The sequence below is a fragment of the Bufo bufo genome, chromosome 4 (genome assembly GCF_905171765.1).
Source record: "Bufo bufo chromosome 4, aBufBuf1.1, whole genome shotgun sequence".
NCBI classification, from domain to species: Eukaryota; Metazoa; Chordata; class Amphibia; order Anura; family Bufonidae; genus Bufo; species Bufo bufo.
In genome coordinates this window covers 464332374-464350509 of record NC_053392.1, presented here as the reverse complement: position 1 = coordinate 464350509, position 18136 = coordinate 464332374, and the positions used below count along the sequence as shown (strand labels likewise).

At 43.2% G+C, this 18136-nt stretch overlaps 1 protein-coding gene across 2 annotated transcripts in view; it reads left to right on the top strand.

The window, feature by feature from the left end:
- LOC120998700 (WT1 associated protein) overlaps positions 1-18136 on the top strand; it is a 46245-nt gene that overhangs the window by 14924 nt on the left and 13185 nt on the right. For both annotated transcript variants that reach the window (XM_040429473.1, XM_040429472.1), the window contains 3 exons: positions 78-136; positions 11063-11190; positions 13130-13308. In XM_040429473.1, the coding sequence (XP_040285407.1) occupies positions 78-136; positions 11063-11190; positions 13130-13308 (366 nt within the window). The remainder of the gene's footprint in view (positions 1-77; positions 137-11062; positions 11191-13129; positions 13309-18136) is intronic.

Sequence of the window (18136 nt, the reverse complement as noted above, 5' to 3'; positions counted from 1 at the left end):
CTATCATTTATGCCAAAGGAAGCATGAATGTTAATGCCTTTTGGTAAAACGTATTTTTTTTAATTTATTTATTTTAGATGGAAGCAATATGAAGCTTATGTTCAAGCTCTTGAGAACAAGTACACTGATCTGAATTGTAAGTCTGTCATTCAAAAGTATTGAGATTCACTTTTCTCTTCCTGTTTTTCATGAATATTATCATTCATTTGGTTTGAAAGTGCATTTTTTCCAATAGAACTGAAAACGCAACTTTTATTTTGTTGTGTATATACGGAAATATGTTTGCTTTTAAAACTTGTATTTTGTAATTGTTACAATACTTGCCTGTGTTAGGTGCTAATAAATTATATATTTTATATAATATTTATTATGCGTGTGTCAGCATTAACACCTGTTAAAGAGGACTTGTCACCACAAAATGCAGTGCAATCTGAAAGCAGCATGTTATAGAGCAGGAGGAGCTGAGCAGATTTATATATAGATTTGTGAGAAAAGATTCAGTAAACCTGTAATTTATACTTTCATATCTTTGGTTATTTTCACATCCTGTGAAGAGCTATTGGTACAGGAGGGGAGGTGTTATCAGTGACTGGTGGCTATCTCTCTATGTAGACTTATACACACACTGCAATCAATCACTGATAACCCCTCCCTTCTCTACCAATGCCATGCACAGTAGATAAAAAAGCTGAGATATAAATGTATAAGGCTGGATTGACATCACGTTTTTCAGACTCAGACTGATGCCGTACAGTGGCATCTGTTCACCATTGAGTTCCATTGTAAAGTTGTTATATCAATCTGCTCAACTTTTCCTGCTCTAAAATATGGTGCTTTCAGATTGTATAGCATTTTCTGGTGACAGGTCCTCTAACACTTTGGGGAAGATTTATGATCTCATGCCCTCGAACGTAAGGGCTCCGTGCCCATGCGGCGGACCGCAAATGGCGGTTCCACAATACACTGGTCACCAGCCGTGTGCATTCCGCATCACAGATGCGGACCCATTCACTTGAATAGGTCCACAAATCCTGATCACCGCATCTCCGAACTCCAAGGAAGCACTACGGAGTGCTTCCACAGTGTTTCTGGCCGTGCCTCCGCACCGCATAAAAGTATTGCACGCACTACTTTTTTGTGGTGCGGATTGCGGACCCCTTCCAAGTGAAGGGATCCGCATGTGGCTGCCCCATGGTCGGTACCCATGCATTGCATACCACAATTTGTGGTCCGCAGCACAGGCACGGAGCCCTTACGTTCGTGGGCATGAGCCCTTAGGCAGAAAAGTGTTTGAATGCTACTTGCAACAAGTTCTGTGCTGACCTTGCCTTTCTCTGAAAAGGTGCGTCGGGAGTGGGCGGGACCAGTGGTTCCGCTTATTTATCTTCATATGAGCAATAGATTTCATTCTGGCACATGGACCGCTGCGGGTGCGCATAATTTATGATGAGGCCGCATTGCTATAAATTACTTGTATCCTCCAGCACTGCAGGATATTTAAAAAAAACAAGCGTAAAATGTCATCTCCCCCTTGTTCCTGTTCAAAATGTTGCTGTTTGAATTGGATGCAGAACCTGCATATGTTTTTTCCTAGGAAAGTAGGTGTGTCCTTCAAAGAGTTATCTAGGAAATTATAATGATTACCTATCCTACGGCTCCCCAGGATAGGTCACCATTATCACATCAGCGTGGTCCAGGCATCCCTGCCGGTCAGCTTTTTTAGAGAGCCACTGCTCTCACCAGAGCTCAGGTGAGTGATGCCTGCTCCTGGCAGATTTCCAAGGACAGGGCCATACATCATATAGTGGCTGTGCTTGGTATTGAGGCTCAGCCCCATTGACTTAAATAGGGGTGAGCTGCAACTAGGCCATGTGACTGATGTACAGTGATGTCATTGGCTTAGAAAGAGGCTATGGTGCTCAAGGCCTCTTCTAACAGCTGGGTAGGGGTTTTGGGTGGGGGGGAAATGCCCCTGCGTCTTATGGGCCGAATGCTTCCATTTTACATCACAGTCTGCGATGTATGAGCTGGGAGAGAGGGGGGGCTGGAGTCCGGAACTTGCGGCGGGCCCGGTGCAGTCACTGTACTCTTACACCGGGCCCCACAGCTCACCGAAGTATTTCTAGACGGTAATCCTTAACCTGTTAAGTTTAACTAACGCTGCGCTCTCCTCTGTATCCGTACAGCACTTACTAACAAGCTTCCATAGCAGGCAGAGCGGACGGCAGCAGTAACGTCACTCACTGACGTCGCGCACCTGCTCCTCCCACTTTATGAATGGAGCAGGCGCGCAACGTCAGTGAGTGAGGCAACGCTGCCAGCCGCTCTGCCTGCTATGGAAGCTGGTTAGTAAGTGCTGTACTGATACAGGGGAGAGCGCACGCAGCTTTAGTTAAACTTATTAACCATCCACAGATCTCCCCCCCCCCCCCATGGCAGTGCCATCCACAGATCCCCCCCCCCCCCCCCATGGCAGTGCCATCCACAGAATCCCCCCCCCCAACATGGCAGTGCCATCCACAGATCCCCCCCCCCCCTCCCACATGGCAGTGCCATCCACAGATCCCCCCCCTCCCACATGGCAGTGCCATCCACAGATCCCCCCCCCCCCCCCCCCACATGGCAGTGCCATCCACAGATTCCCCCGTCCCCCACATGGCAGTGCCATCCACAGATTCCCCCGTCCCCCACATGGCAGTGCCATCCACAGATTCCCCCGTCCCCCACATGGCAGTGCCATCCACAGGTCCGTCCGTCCCCCACATGGCAGTGCCAATGCACACCTTTTGGTTAAAAAACTTTTTTTTTCTTATTTTCCTCCTCAAAAACCTAGGTGCGTCTTATAGGGTGAAAAATACGGTACTTATATAGCGCTACTATATTCCGCAATGCTTTGCAGACATTAGCATCCAACTGTCCCCAATGGGGCTCACAATCTAAGGTCCCTATCAGTATGTCTTTGGAGTGTGGGAGGAAATCGGAAAACCCGGAGGACGCAAACATGGAGAGAACATACAAACCCCATGCAGATGTTGTCCTTGGTCAGATTCACCCAGGACCCCAGCGTGCCTTCTATGTATACCGTTGTATCAAAATGTTAACATGGTCTGCATTAAGCTTTCCTTTCTGGCATTGTGTGGAATTCATGGTGTTATGCTGGATCTGTCATATGTCAGACAGGAGTGTATCAGGGAGCATAGGAGAACATGAGCACCTCGTGTAAGTGTTTTTTTTATTTAATCCTAATGATTTCTAAATCCTACAATGTGCTGTAGCAATATAAGGTACTTGAGAATATACTGTGAGATCAGTTTTGAAGTTTGTGCAGCCCTGCACACTTGTACTGTACATGCTTCCCAACTCTGCTTAGAGCTTTGGTCCTAACATGGCTGCTGGTGGAGGTGCAAGTGACCAATCTGTCTTGTACCTCTTTATAGTTTCTGTGGGTTACTATTTTACCCTATTGGGGTGGCGATACCACCTTGTTGAACTAGAGTTGTTTCGGGTATTGAATTTTCGATACCCAATCGATACTTTTGTTGGGATTTGCCTTTTAACGATACTAGGCTGTGCTACTGCACAGCTCAGTATCAGAGAACATGGATGGCGCTGCTCTCAGCACAGCCATGTTCCCTCAGCAGCACGGGGAGAAGGAAGGAGTCTCTCCCTCCCCTCCCCCCTGTGCCGCTGCTGCCTCCAATGGACACGAAGAGGAGGGGTGGGCGCACTGCGCCACCAATGATAACTAACATTTAATACATTACAAATACAGGCGGCAAAAAATAAATATATTACATATCGCCACGTCTGAAAAGTCCAAACTATTAAAATCTTTTACGGGTAGCACGGTGGCTCATTGGTTAGCACTGGGGTCCTAGATTCGAATCTGACCAAGGACAACATCTGCATGGAGTTTGTATGTTCTCCATGTTTGCGTGGGTTTCCTCCGGGTTCTCCGGTTTCCTACCAGACTCCAAGGACATACTGATGGGGACCTTAGATTGTGAGCCCTATTGGGGACAGGGTGAGGCTAATGTCTGTAAAGCGCTGCAGAATATGTCAGTGCTATATAAGTGCATAAAATAAATAAATAAATAAAAAAGTGGTGAATGGTGTAACGTAACCACGCGATTCGCCATTTCTTTTTAGTCACCTTGTTCCCCCTCCCCCCCAAAAACAATAGGATAGGACTGTTCGATTATGGGCCGGACGTTCCATAAAATGCGTAATGCACACAGATTTTTTTTGGGCGTTTTTATTTTTTTGCATGGTATCTAGTATCGCAATACTTTTTATGGTATCGAAACCGAATCAAAGTTTTGGTATCAAAACTAGGGATCGACCGATTATCGGTTTGGCCGATATTATCGGCCGATATTGAGGATTTTGAACGTTATCGGTATCGGCATCTATTTTGCCGATATTCCGATAACGTATTGGGAACACAGAACGCGCTGCTCTCAGCGCGTTCTGTGTTCCCTCCGCAGCACAGGGGAGAAGGAAGCAGTGTCTCCTCCCCCTGTGCTGCTCCCGCCAATGAGAGGAGAGAACATAAGAGGAGGGGAGGGGCTGTGGCCAGCGCTCCACCAATGAAGATAAGCCTTTCATTTATTCATATACAGGAGGCGGGAGCTGGCTGCAGAATCACATAGCCGGCTCCCGACCTCTATGAACTGTAGCTGTGATCTGCGGTAGTTAACTCCTCAGGTGCCGCGGATCGCAGGTACCGCTCATAGAGGTCGGGAGCCGGCTATGTGATTCTGCAGCCAGCTCCCGCCTCCTGTATATGATTGAGAGACTTATCTTCATTGGTGGCGCAGTGCGCCCCCCATCCCAATAGTAAAAACATTGGTGGCGCAGTGCGCCCCCCCCCCCACCCAGTATTACTCATTGGTGGCAGTGGCCACAGGGTCCCCTCTCCCCTGCTCCTCCGATCGGAGCCCCAGCAGTGTAAGCCTGGGGCTCCGATCGGTTACCATGGCAGCCAGGACGCTATTGAAGCCCTGGCTGCCATGATAAGCTCCATGCTGCTGTGTGCACTATGCACAGAGCAGCAGGGACAGTGTTAGCTCCTATTCACCCTGATAGAGATCTATCAGGGGAAATAGGACAAGGGTTCTAGTCCCTAAGGGGGCTAAAAGTTAGTAAAAAAAAAACAACACAAAAATATTAAGTATAAATGAAAAAGATTTAAAAAAACAAAAATAAATACACATTAACAATAAACAAAAAAAATACACATTAACAATAAACATTAAATTTCAGCAGATTTGTGTAGGAATTTTTTTTTTCTCAAAAATGAAAATTCCCAGAATATCGGTATAAATTATCGGCTATCGGCCTGAAAGTTCACAAATTATCGGTATCGGCCCTAAAAAATCAATATCGGTCGATCCCTAATCAAAACAACCCTAAATGTGACAGCATTGCCATGTTTTATATTTATGCATGCTATTATATCTACCAGAATTTGCACCCATGATGGTGTGTCATGGTAGGTGATTTACCATGCACTGTGCCTTTTAAACTGGCGTGAGGGAATGTGGGTTGTTGTGGATGAGACACCGTAGCAGTAGAGGCCTGTAAGGAGTATTGTGTAAGAGACTGAGTGCGTATAAACAATAAAGTTTCCTTTTTACATTGCCCCTATCCTGTCCATACCAGATCTTTATCCTACAATTTGCGGACTGTTTTTCTAGCGATGCCCAATACCCTACAGTAATAGCAATTATTACTAGAGAGGAATCCAATATATCTTCCTTTTTATACATCTATGAAATTGACTTCTCACAGACCTGTTCACTCACTGTCGCCAAGAAACCTTAATTTGCAAACCAGGGTAAGTAGGGCTCCTGCATAGGGCTTAATGGCACAGGAGCAGCACTGAAATTGGTGTAGGGTATTTTTTAATTATACAGTACAGACCAAAAGTTTGGACACACCTTCTCATTCAAAGAGTTTTCTTTATTTTCATGACTATGAAGGCATGAAAACTATGAATTAACACATGTGGAATTATATACATAACAAACAAGTGTGAAACAACTGAAAATATGTCATATTCTAGGTTCTTCAAAGTAGCCACCTTTTGCTTTGATTACTGCTTTGCACACTCTTGGCATTCTCTTGATGAGCTTCAAGAGGTAGTCCCCTGAAATGGTCTTCCAACGGTCTTGAAGGAGTTCCCAGAGATGCTTAGCACTTGTTGGCCCTTTTGCCTTCACTCTGCGGTCCAGCTCACCCCAAACCATCTCGATTGGGTTCAGGTCTAGTGACTGTGGAGGCCAGGTCATCTGGCGCAGCAACCCATCACTCTCTTTCATGGTCAAATAGCCCTTACTTTCAAAGTTTTCCCAATTTTTCGGGTGACTGCCTGACCTTCATTTCTTAAAGTAATGATGGCCACTTGTTTTTCTTTACTTAGCTGCTTTTTTCTTGCCATAATACAAATTCTAACAGTCTATTCAGTAGGACTATCAGCTGTGTATCCACCTGACTTCTCCTCAACGCAACTGATGGTCCCAACCCCATTTATAAGACAAGAAATCCCACTTATTAAACCTGACAGGGCACACCTGTGAAGTGAAAACCATTTCAGGGGACTACCTCTTGAAGCTCATCAAGAGAATGCCAAGAGTGTGCAAAGCAGTAATCAAAGCAAAAGGTGGCTACTTTGAAGAACCTAGAATATGACATATTTTCAGTTGTTTCACACTTGTTTGTTATGTATATAATTCCACATGTGTTAATTCATAGTTTTGATGCCTTCAGTGTGAATCTACAATTTTCATAGTCATGAAAATAAAGAAAACTCTTTGAATGAGAAGGTGTGTCCAAACTTTTGGTCTGTACTATATATATATATATATTTTTTATGCAAGTAATATATCGTGCTAAAAGCTAGGAAAAATTGGCATCATCGTAATCGTCTGACCCACATATTACAGCGCACATTGAATGCCATAAAAGTAAATCTCACAAAATAATGTTGAAATTGCTTTTTTTTTTTTTTTTTTTTATATAAATCTTCATCCCTAAAAATAAAATAACTTATTTAATATTTTATATGTACCTCAAAATTATTTAAATAAAAGACTTGTTCCGCCAAAAAAATTAAAGGTCTTATACAGCTAAATTAAAGAAAAAATTGTTATGAGTTGTGCAGGCAATATATATTGATGACCAATACTTAGGACAAGACCTCAATATATGATCAGTGTGGGTCTGCTACCCCCAAAGATCAGCTGTTTAGAGGAGGCGGCGCTCCATGCAAGCTCTGCTTCCTTTCCATTACACTGCCCGTCATCTTGGAAGTCTCAGCGGAACAGTGTAATTACAAGTACTCAGTCCATTCACTTGAATGAAGCAAGTACTTGTAATTACATTGCACCACCGCTGCAAGGGAGACAGCGCGCATTGTAGTAAAGAGGAAGCAGAGCTTGCATGGAGCGCTGCCTCCTATTCAAACAGCTGATCGGCGGGGGTGCTGGGTGTCAGAGCCCCGTCTATCAGATATTGAATAGCTATCCTGAGAATAGGTCATCAATAAATACTGCCTGCACAACCCCTTTAAGGCTAAAATTAGGTGACGAAGGGGTTAAAATGCACTTAATTCACCTAAGGCCTCTTTCACACTTGCGTTGTCCGGATTCGTCGTGCACTCCATTTGCCGGAGGTGCCCGCCGGATCCGTAACAATGCAAGTGAATTGAAAGCATTTGAAGACGGATCCGTCTTCAAAATGCGTTCAGTGTTACTATGGCAGCCAGGATGCTATTAAAGTCCTGGTTGCAATAGTAGTAGTGGGAAGCGGGGGAGCAGTATACTTACCGTCCGTGCGGCTCCCGGGGCACTCCAGAATGACGTCAGAGCGCCCCATGCGCATGGATGACGTGATCCATGCGACACGTCATCCATGCACGTGGGGCGCCCTGACGTCACTCTGAAGCGCCCCGGGAGCCGCATGGACGGTAAGTATACTGCTCCCCCGCTCCCCACTACACTTTACCATGGCAAACAGGACTTTAGCATCCTGGAAGCCATGGTAACCATTCAGAAAAAGCTAAACGCCGGGTCCAGTAATGCGCCGAAACGACGTTTAGCTTAAGGCCGGTTCCGGATTAATGCCTTTCAATGGGCATTAATTCCGGATCCGGCCTTGCGGCAAGTGTTCAGGATTTTTGGCCGTAGCAAAAAGCACAGCATGCTGCGGTATTTTCTCCGGCCAAAAAACGTTCCGTTTTGGAACTGAAGGCATCCTGATGCATCCTGAATGGATTTCTCTCCATTCAGAATGCATTGGGATAATCCTGATCAGGATTCTTCCGGCATAGAGCCCCGACGATGGAACTCTATGCCGGAACCCAACAACGCAAGTGTGAAAGAGCCCTTAGTTGTGCTCATACTATATTTACTTCAGGCATAAATTCAAAATGTATAATAAAAAAATGAAATTTTTGGGAGAGTTTTTCTAATTTTAATGTGAATGTTGGGATGTACAGTTAAACTGGTGTCCGCATGATTCCTTCTCTGCCATCCTATATTGGGAATCCATGCATATCACTTCAGGCCAAAAATCTCCTTATCTTCTGTAGTGTCCCGTGCCATGGCATTGTTACGGGGTAGAGCTCTACAGAGGCAGATATTACGGCTGATTCCTTGAGAAAAATTTATTAGTAAGTGCCATTTACAGCACAATTAAAGGGGTTTTCCAACCCCTAAAATCCCCCCAAATTCCATTATACTTACCTGATTCCCAGCACCCTCGTTGATCCAGATCCCTGCATGGCCGCAATGCTAGGGAGACTCCCCGTTTCGGCCTGCTGTTGGCTGACTCTGGCAGATGCAGCGGTGGCAGTGCAGGGATCCAGAGCGACACGGGTGCAGGTTAGTATATTGTATATGAGGGGCTCGGGCATGGGGGGGGGGGGGGGGGCATTATAGGGATTGGATAACCCTTTTAAAAATGATCTTGGCCCTGTACTTTCAGTAAACTCTTTATTTCATAGGGACATATCAGAAGTTTAGATCGGTGGAGATCTGAGACCCCCACTGATCTCAAGAATGAGGGGAGAGACGTGCATTCTCTCTCCTCTCTGCTGGACAGGAAGCAAGATGGATTCAATAGAATGTCTATGGGCCCATCTTATGCAGCGAGGAGAGAGCAGGTTCTAGAGATCGGTGGGGGTCTCTGCACTCAGACCGCCACCTATCTAAATTTTTGTTATGTCCCTATGACATCAAAAGCTTACTGAAAGTACAGTGCCACTTTAAAGTAGCTAACCCACTTTAAAGCGTTAATCCTGAGAGTGTCATTTATGGCAGGCATGCTCAACCTGCGGCTGTTGAAAAACTACAACTTCCATCATTCCCTTAAAGTATACAACGATCATCCTACAGAAGGGCATTGTGGAGTTGTAGTTTTACAACAGCTGGAGGGCCACAGGTTGAGCATCCCTGATTTATGGCATATTCACATTCCCAAGGACAGTGAATTAATTGGTGGTTTCACAGAGCAGGAACTTGTAACTTGTGGGGTCCCAGTAGTAAATTTAACTCCCCTCATCCACTTGTTCGCACTGCCCGGCTTCTCTTCTTTCTTCTTCTTTGATGGGCTGGGAGACAACGACCTTTGGTGATGTCACTGCGCACATCACATGATCCATCACTATGGTGATGAGCGCAGTGACGTCACCACAGGTCCTTTTCCTCCTGGGCATCAAAGAAGAAGACTGAAGAGAAGTCGGGCAGCGCGAACAAGTGGGTGAGGAGTTAAATCTTATTTTTTTTAACCCCTCCATCCCCATTTTGCTAAACATTCTGTATTAAGAATGCTATTATTTTCCCTTATAACCATGTTATAAGCGAAAATAATAAAATCTACACAACACCTAACCCAAACCTGAACTTCTGTGAAGAAGTCCAGGTTTGGGTCTGGGCACCAAACATGACGATTTTTCTCACGCGCGTGCAAAACGCATTAAAACCCTTTGCACTGGCGCGGAAAAATCACACTTTTTCCTGCGATGCACCCGCATCCTATCCGGCCCTCACACGCGACACTTGTGTGAAAGAAGCCTTACTGCAGACTGCTAGCAATTCATTCAGAACTTCTAGTAGAAATAATAAAGGAATGGTACATCATAGTCATAAGAATAGATGTTTCAGAATTATTACATGGGAATGTATGTACTGTAGCTCATAAAACAGACATGTCAGGAATGGTGACAGTGAAAGACTTTTTTCTAAAACTAACACATTCATCTGTGGTCACCTCCAGCAGATGCCTTTTTTTTTTTTTTTTCTGACGGTAAATTATCATAAATATATTATGAATTAGGTGCATGTCCATAGCTCCCAAAATATAGGTGGTCAGCCGATTTACCAGTGTGCCTTCCAAGGCTGCATCATCTCTTCTGAATCTTGGCTATGTGCTTGATTATATGGACCTGTGTATGATGGAGGTGACTGAAACACCTGTATTCAATAATTACACGGGGCACCTATGGTCATATATAGAGTAACAGAACACTGATCCTTCTTGGAGTAGGCCTAGTTTACATTTAGATTCTGCGTAGACAGTGTACAATAAAGTACAGTACGCTGAGCTTACAATGCTATACTTGGTGCATGCTGTATTTTGAATAGTTGTTTTTGTTTTAAATGGGTTGTGCCAAGTTTAACTTATCCCCTATCCACAGGATAGGAGAAAAGAAGGCTGATTGCTGTGGGTCCAACCACTGGGACCCCCACTGCTCTATTTATTCTCTATGGGCACCGGAGATAGTCAAGCTTTGTACTTGGCTATCTTCAGAACTCCCATAGAAATAGATGGAGCAGCTGTGCGCATGACCGACTGTCCATTCTGTTCATTTCAGGGGGCTTTCATGGGGTCCTCATTCCTCTGATCGATGGGGTCCCTGGAATACCCCTTTAATCTTGCAACAGGTTACCAAACAAAAGTACATTTTTATTGTTCCAGTGGGTCAGGTATTTTAGCTTTTGCCATTTTTTTTTTAATGTTGCAAACAGCAGTCTCATGTTTTTGGAAATTCTCTCTGCAGCTAATGATGTAACCGGCCTTCGAGAATCTGAAGAGAAACTAAAACAGCAGCAGCAGGAGTCCGCCAGAAGGGAGAACATATTAGTCATGCGATTGGCCACTAAGGAGCAGGAGATGCAGGAATGCACGGTTAGTTCTCAATGCATTGCCATACAACTCTTTAGTCACTTGAAATATAATTACTGTGATGACATTTTCATGTTAAAGGGGGTTCTTTTAAGATTGTTTTATTTAGGGCTGCAGCTAACGATTATTTGAATAATTGATTAGTTGTCAATAATTTCATAGATTTTAAGCGGGAAAAACGCACAAATGACAAAAATTACTTAAAATTATGTACAAAGGCTATATTAAAATAATTATAGGAGTTACAGAATTATAAAAATTCAATACAAAAAGGGGGACTAATTTTTATTGAGCTGAGGTGCTTATTTACATTTGAATAAAACTAGTCTGTATATCCTAGTAATATCCCTGTAATTTTACCTTACCGGTGCCGTGGTAGTGCGCTTGCGCTGAGGCGCACACCCCTGGAAGTCACGAGGGGTAAGGTATTTTCACAAAGTAAGGATTTTTGTTAGAACACTTGATTGGTGAGCGGAGGGTCAAAGGAGGGTAGGAGTGAAAGTCAGGGGTCAGGGACTTAAAGGGAATCTGTCACCTAGTTTTACCCTATAGAGCTGTGGACATGCATGGATAGATCTCCGCTAACATGTCCACAATATACCTGTCCCATAGCACTGTGTGGTTTGATTTCGTGCATCCAGGAATCTCCTCCTTGCTCGCAAATTCACAGTGCTGTAATCTCGCAATGCGCGAGCTAGTGCATGCGCAGTTCGTTCACTGAGGCTTATGCCAGCAAAGGGAACAAACACTTTGCCGACACTGTGCATGCGCTAGCTCGCGCATCATGAGATTACGGCATTGTAACTTTGTGAGCAAGGAGGAGATTCCTGGATGCAGGTGGTGCTGGGCTCCTTCACAGGGGGTGTGGCTGGGATCCTTAACCATAAATAACCACGCCTTGGGCACCATACTTGGTTAATTTACATATCTATAAAATAATTTTTTAAACTAAAAAAAAACAACACAGAGCTATGGGAGAGGTATATTGCGGACATGCTAGCGGAGATCTATCCCTGTATGTCCGCAGCTCTATAGGGTAAAACTAGGTGACGGATTCCCTTTAACTGCAGCAGTGCAGGATTTACGGGACCCGCAGGCATATCGGCTGACCGCCCGCATAGCAACGAATCGGCCGATTATTCGATAACCGGATTTATTCAACTAATCCCGTTAACGAATTTTATCGATAATGTTGATTAAGCGTTGCAGCCCTAGTTTTATTTAAGAAACAGGACCACTAAGGTCTAAAGCTGGCCATACACATTAGATAGCTGGCAGTTCAGTTGTGTCTCCTGACCTTCCTATAGTTGAGCATGCATATGTTCTGATTGGGGAGAGAGGAGAAAGCCGCTGCCAGACTCCTGTTGAAATCCAACTGCTCGATACTTAACTCCCTTCACTTATATTTGAAATGAGGGGGGGGGGGGGGGAGAGAGAATCTTTGTAGGGTGAAATTCAGGTAAATAAAATGTGATAATTTGTTTTGACAGGCTTCCTATTTAGCTCTGCCACAGACATTGTGCAGTTTGCCATCAGCTGCCTGAGAACCTTCAAAGATCATAGGCTGTCATAATAACTTAATTAATTTGCATCTTAGGTTACAGATGATTTTATCCATCATTCAGAAGATCAGATCAGTGGATATCTGGGAGTGTGGCCTGTTTTTATCAGTTATTGAAACCTACAAGTTCTCACAGTTCCCTCTTGGACATGTCATTTTCAGCCTCCATTTGGGCCGTGTGAGCTCTAAAAAAGAAAAATATTTAGTTCAAATAGAAATATATTGGCTTTTTTCTTGTGCAGGGGGTTTCTAAACGGAGCTTACCAACTAGTTATTGACACACAATGATATTTCTCAGGTTGCCCTATGGTGGAACCTGAGATCTGTTTCCTCCTTTGCCTGACAATCTGGTAATTGTTTCTCTTGGCTCCTCTTATCCAGAACCAGATTCAGCATCTCAAGCAAGTCCAGCAGCCAAGTGTTGCCCAGCTGAGAACAACTTTGGTTGACCCAGCCATCAACTTGTTTTTCCTCAAAATGAAAGGTGAACTGGAACAGACTAAAGACAAACTGGAACAAGCCCAAAATGAACTGAGTGCCTGGAAATTTACGCCTGATAGGTAAACAAACCAAATACTCCCCAGTCAAGACTTCCCTGACAATCCCACTGCGAGAGTGCTATGGTGGGATGGCCAAGTACTCGTTTTGCACACCAAGACTCAGACTCTGTGAGCCAAAAAAAGCCACTTTCTTACACTGTCCAGCTTGTAATGCTTAATGTAAAACTTATCAGATGAACCTTGTATTTCAGCTTTTTATTTTCCTCCCTTCATTTGCTTCAGAGGCCTGAGAGCATCGGACTATTCCGAAGAAGAGGCCGCATCCGGCAGTGTCCCCATTTTCTAGAACACTTAGACACTTTCAAAAATGGTTCTGATTGAAGAAAATACAGGCAGAAAAACGAGTCTGGCACATTGTGTCAGTGTCCATTTATGGAGGAGAGAACTTAGTTTTGGGGGGGTTTTTTTTTTCTTTTTCCTTTTCTTTTTTTTTTCTTTTGCCATAAATCATGTAATTGAACATGTAAAATTACCGTAAAAGGTGGAATGTTCATTGCTCTTTACATTGAGCCTAATGACTTATAGACATTTTAAGCCCGCATATTCAAGTAAGACTCTGGACTTCATGATTGTTCAATGAACTGCTGAGCCCAATCTGAAACTTGAGGTGATCTTTGTTTTTAAGGGGTTGCCTATTGATAGCTTTTGACACAATATCCTGACACCAGAGTAGTGTTTGCTTTTGAACAACCGGCTACCATTTATTGTGCTTATAGCAAGGCTGGTATTTGTTTAAAGGGCACTTATCTGATGTGTGGTATTCCTACGGGCACAAAATATGGAGTTTTATGCACCTCCATGTGAAATGAGCTTGGCTGAGGAATCATGTCATGCAATGTGACTGTTATTGCAAGGGTTAGCAAATAACTGCAGCAAAGAAGCAAGTCAATTAGATCGGAAATAACATGGCATACATTTCTACAGAAATATTAGGCCTGCTGGTATTACCATCTTGTGCGCTTTTCTTTAGACGTTTTAATACAGTTTTTTTGTATTTTGTGTGATTTTCTGCTTCAGATGCTGCCAAGAAAGACAATTTGCAAAAATGCACTTTAAGTTTGTTTGCCACAAAAGAGTTACATTTAAATATTTTTTTTTTCCCCCCTTGGATTACACAAACTTTTTTTTTTTTCTGGTGCATTGCCAGGAATTTAAGGGATTGTTATGATCTAATCAAATATCTTCTGTGAAGATCTCGGTTACCTGAAATCAGTGTTTTTCCTGTGTTTTTTAGATACATATATATACCAGGTATTTATTTTAGATGTGACGTTTTAGATCGATAAGTAAATGATCAATGTTTCTTAATTACTATGTTTCTTTCCCTTGGTAAACCAGGTAATACTTATTTCAACATCAGAGCACCGTTTCTGGTCCTATTTTCATGCAGATGTGTGTTTTTGGGGGTTGTATTTCCAGTTTTTACAAACAATAATTTACATCGCAACATACCTTTTTATTGGCTACTGAACTTAGTCAACAATGCGATTTCCTGGTGCTCAGCCCAATAAGCTGCTTGCCTCTTATAAAAATAACATACCAGTTCAGCCGAGCTGGATAGTCATGGTTACTGGGGAAGATGTTTGACTGCAAACTATCTTATGTCTTTGGTTAATTTGAAGGGACTGTCCAGCTTTTTGAACCCCCCCCCCCCCCCCCCCCCTTTTAAAAGTCATACCTGCCAGCTTTCTGCCGATCTGCTTTGGTTCCCTGGTTTCCTTCAATAATCTTCCGTTCCTTGTCCTGTACACTTTCATAAAGACTGGATCATGTGTGCTGCTGCATCCAACAACCAGCCTCAGTGATGCGCCTCTTGGGGACATATCACTACTAAGGTTTGTCAGCGGCTGCAGCAGCGAACATGATGACCTAGTTTGTCCGAAAGTTAAAAGGGCAAGGACTAAAAGATCACTGAAGGTACCAGAGCAGGTGAGTGATTTTTTATTTATTTTTTTAAATATATATATATATATATATAGATATATATAGATTTATATTTATTTATTTTTTATTTTATTTTTTTTATTCCCCCCCCCCCCCCCCCCCCCCCAGTACATCAGGCTGGGTAGTAAATGTTGAATGGGTCAGGACTTAATATTTTTTGCTTTGTTGCACTTCTCAATTTTGTCTGCTGTACTTACAGTTAATTGCCTTATGGCAGAATATAGTTAATTGGCAAAAAATATAAGTCTCCGTACAGTGGAGGGGTGTCCAGTACATTACATAGTGAGCCGGGGGGGGATGGTTGTAAATGAAAATATTTGCAGGGTATAGGACAGGGACAGCAACCTTTGGCACTCCAGCTGCTGTGAAACTACAACTCCCAGCATGTACACTTACTTGGTTGTACTTGTAACTCCCATAGAAGTGAAAGGAGGATTCTGGGAGTTGTAGTTTCACAACAGCTGGAGTGCTGAAGGTTGCTGATCCCTGGTATAGGACATGGTTTAAAAATTGAAGAATGAAGTGATATGTAGCATTTTTTGGTTACTTATTGTGTGTCTTTCTTGTGCGTGTCATCCCAGTCGCAGGTTGAACTGAACTTGCAGCATCATAGGGATAAAAAGTCATATGTTATGTGATAATCATGTGGTAAAGATTAGCTGTTACCTCTCCTGTCAAATAAAATGCCGAATCTCTGTCTTGGATCTCTGCATTGTACCATGTCAGTTTTTTTCCTCTTTGAAATATATGAATAAATTGACACCTTGGAAGCAAGGCATTTCCTTAGTGTCGACACTGGTACTGGTAGAGTTGTGCAGGAACTCTCCATTGACGAGCTGCAATAGTGGCTCTAAGTTGTCAGTTTATTCCTGTATTTTCTAAAGGGATAACAGAGACATGGTGCAATACTATGTTTTAACGAATAAGGCTACTTTCACACCAGCGTTTGACGGATCCGTCATGGATCTGCAAAAACGCTTCTGTTACAATAATACAACTGCATGCATCCGCCATGAACAGATCCGGTTGTATTATGTCTTCTATAGCCATGACTGATCCGTCTTGAACACCATTGAAAGTCAATGGGGGACGGATCCGTTTTCTATTGTGTCAGAGAAAACTGATTTGTCCCCATTGACTTGCATTGTGTGCCAGGATGGATCCGTTTGGCTTCGCTTGGTCAGGCAGACAGCAAAATTCTGCAAGCAGCGCTTTGGTGTCAGCCTCCAGAGCAGAATGGTGACTGAACGGAGGCAAACTGATGCATTCTGAGCGGATCCTCTTCCTTTCAGAATGCATTAGGGCAAAACTGATCAGTTTTGGACCGCTTGTGAGAGCCCTGAATGGATCTCAGAAACAGCCAAAAGGCCAGTGTGAAAGTAGCCTAAATCTGCGTGCCTGTTACTACAGGGATTTCTAGTGGCAAGGTAGAGGATAGGGAAAAATTAAAATTGAGATTCCTGAGTGGTTGATAGCTTTTTTTTTTTTAATGGCCAATTAAAAAGATTACACAATTACAAGCATCGAGACTACTTAGGCCTATTCGTTAGGCATTTTGTAAGACCATATCTGAAGATTCACGTATTTATACACCAAAGTACTTAGGAATAAAGCGGATCAATGAGTGGAGGAAACAAACAGTAAATTGTTGTAGCGATTATAGCTAAGGAGTGTGAATGCGATGAACCTAAGAGGTCAGAGGGGCACATTCTTTGAGATGTAGAAGGACATTCCCAGATTCTCTTGTCCTTCTGAGATTTGAAATTCCCTTTTAGTATCAATACTTTCACGTCTGTGCTGTTGTGGTCATGGCTGCAAAAGTGTTTAGGTAAAGGCAGATCTTTCCTTTCTTCTTTGTGTGGCGATGAGAGCTCATTCTTGTTCTAAGCTTTTGACCAGTTTCACCGACACAGAGACCTACAGTAGGACATTTGGGGGGGTCATTTATCAAACTGGTGTGAAGTAGAACTGGCTTAGTGTTCGTAGTGGCGTTCATTTTTGCCAACCGGACAATCTTAATGAGGCATTATTGTTTTTATAATTAAGTTCCGCAGATTTACAGTATAGCATTGCCAGCTAGTCTCCTCAATGCATTCTAGTTGATATTTCCTGTGGATTCACCTCAGGACAGTAACTGGCTGACGGCACAGTACAGCTACTCAGGGTACACAGTTATCTTGCACCTATTGTATGTTAAAAGGAAGTAGGGGATTTGGAGCTCTGTATCATGCAAATTGAGCTCAGAATATGATCTATAAGGGTTATTCCCATTTTGACCCTTAATGGTTCAGAGCAGAATGCTTTTTGTTTCTAACAGCCATTGTAATTGTCCATATTGCTTCCGTTGACTGGATTCATTTTTCCATCACATTATACACCGCTCGTTGTCATGGTTACGACCACCCTGCAATCCAGCAGCGATGGTCATGCTTGCACACTATAGAACAATTGCTTGGCTAATTGCGCTCCAAAACACAAGAGAGGCTTGTGCTTTTTCCTATAGTGTGCAAGCACAGCCATTGCTGCTGGATTGCAGGGTGGTCGTAACCATGACAACGAGCAGTGTATAATGTGATGGAAAAATTAATCCAGTCAGCAAAGGAAGCAATATGGACAATCACGATGGCTGTTACAAACAAAAAGCACTCTGCTCTGAACCATTAATGGTCAAAATGGGAATAATTCTTTTATATCCTATTCTGAGCTCAATTTGCATGATACATGATCTATCCATGGGTGTAAAATGCATTTCGAATGTGTCTACTTGTCTGGTAATTTGACAGCTACCAATATACTAAAGTTATGTGCAAAAACTGAACCATATTTAACTGTTCTAGAATATTGATGCATTATTTTCTAGCTTTTTTAGGATTCACAGTAAGAT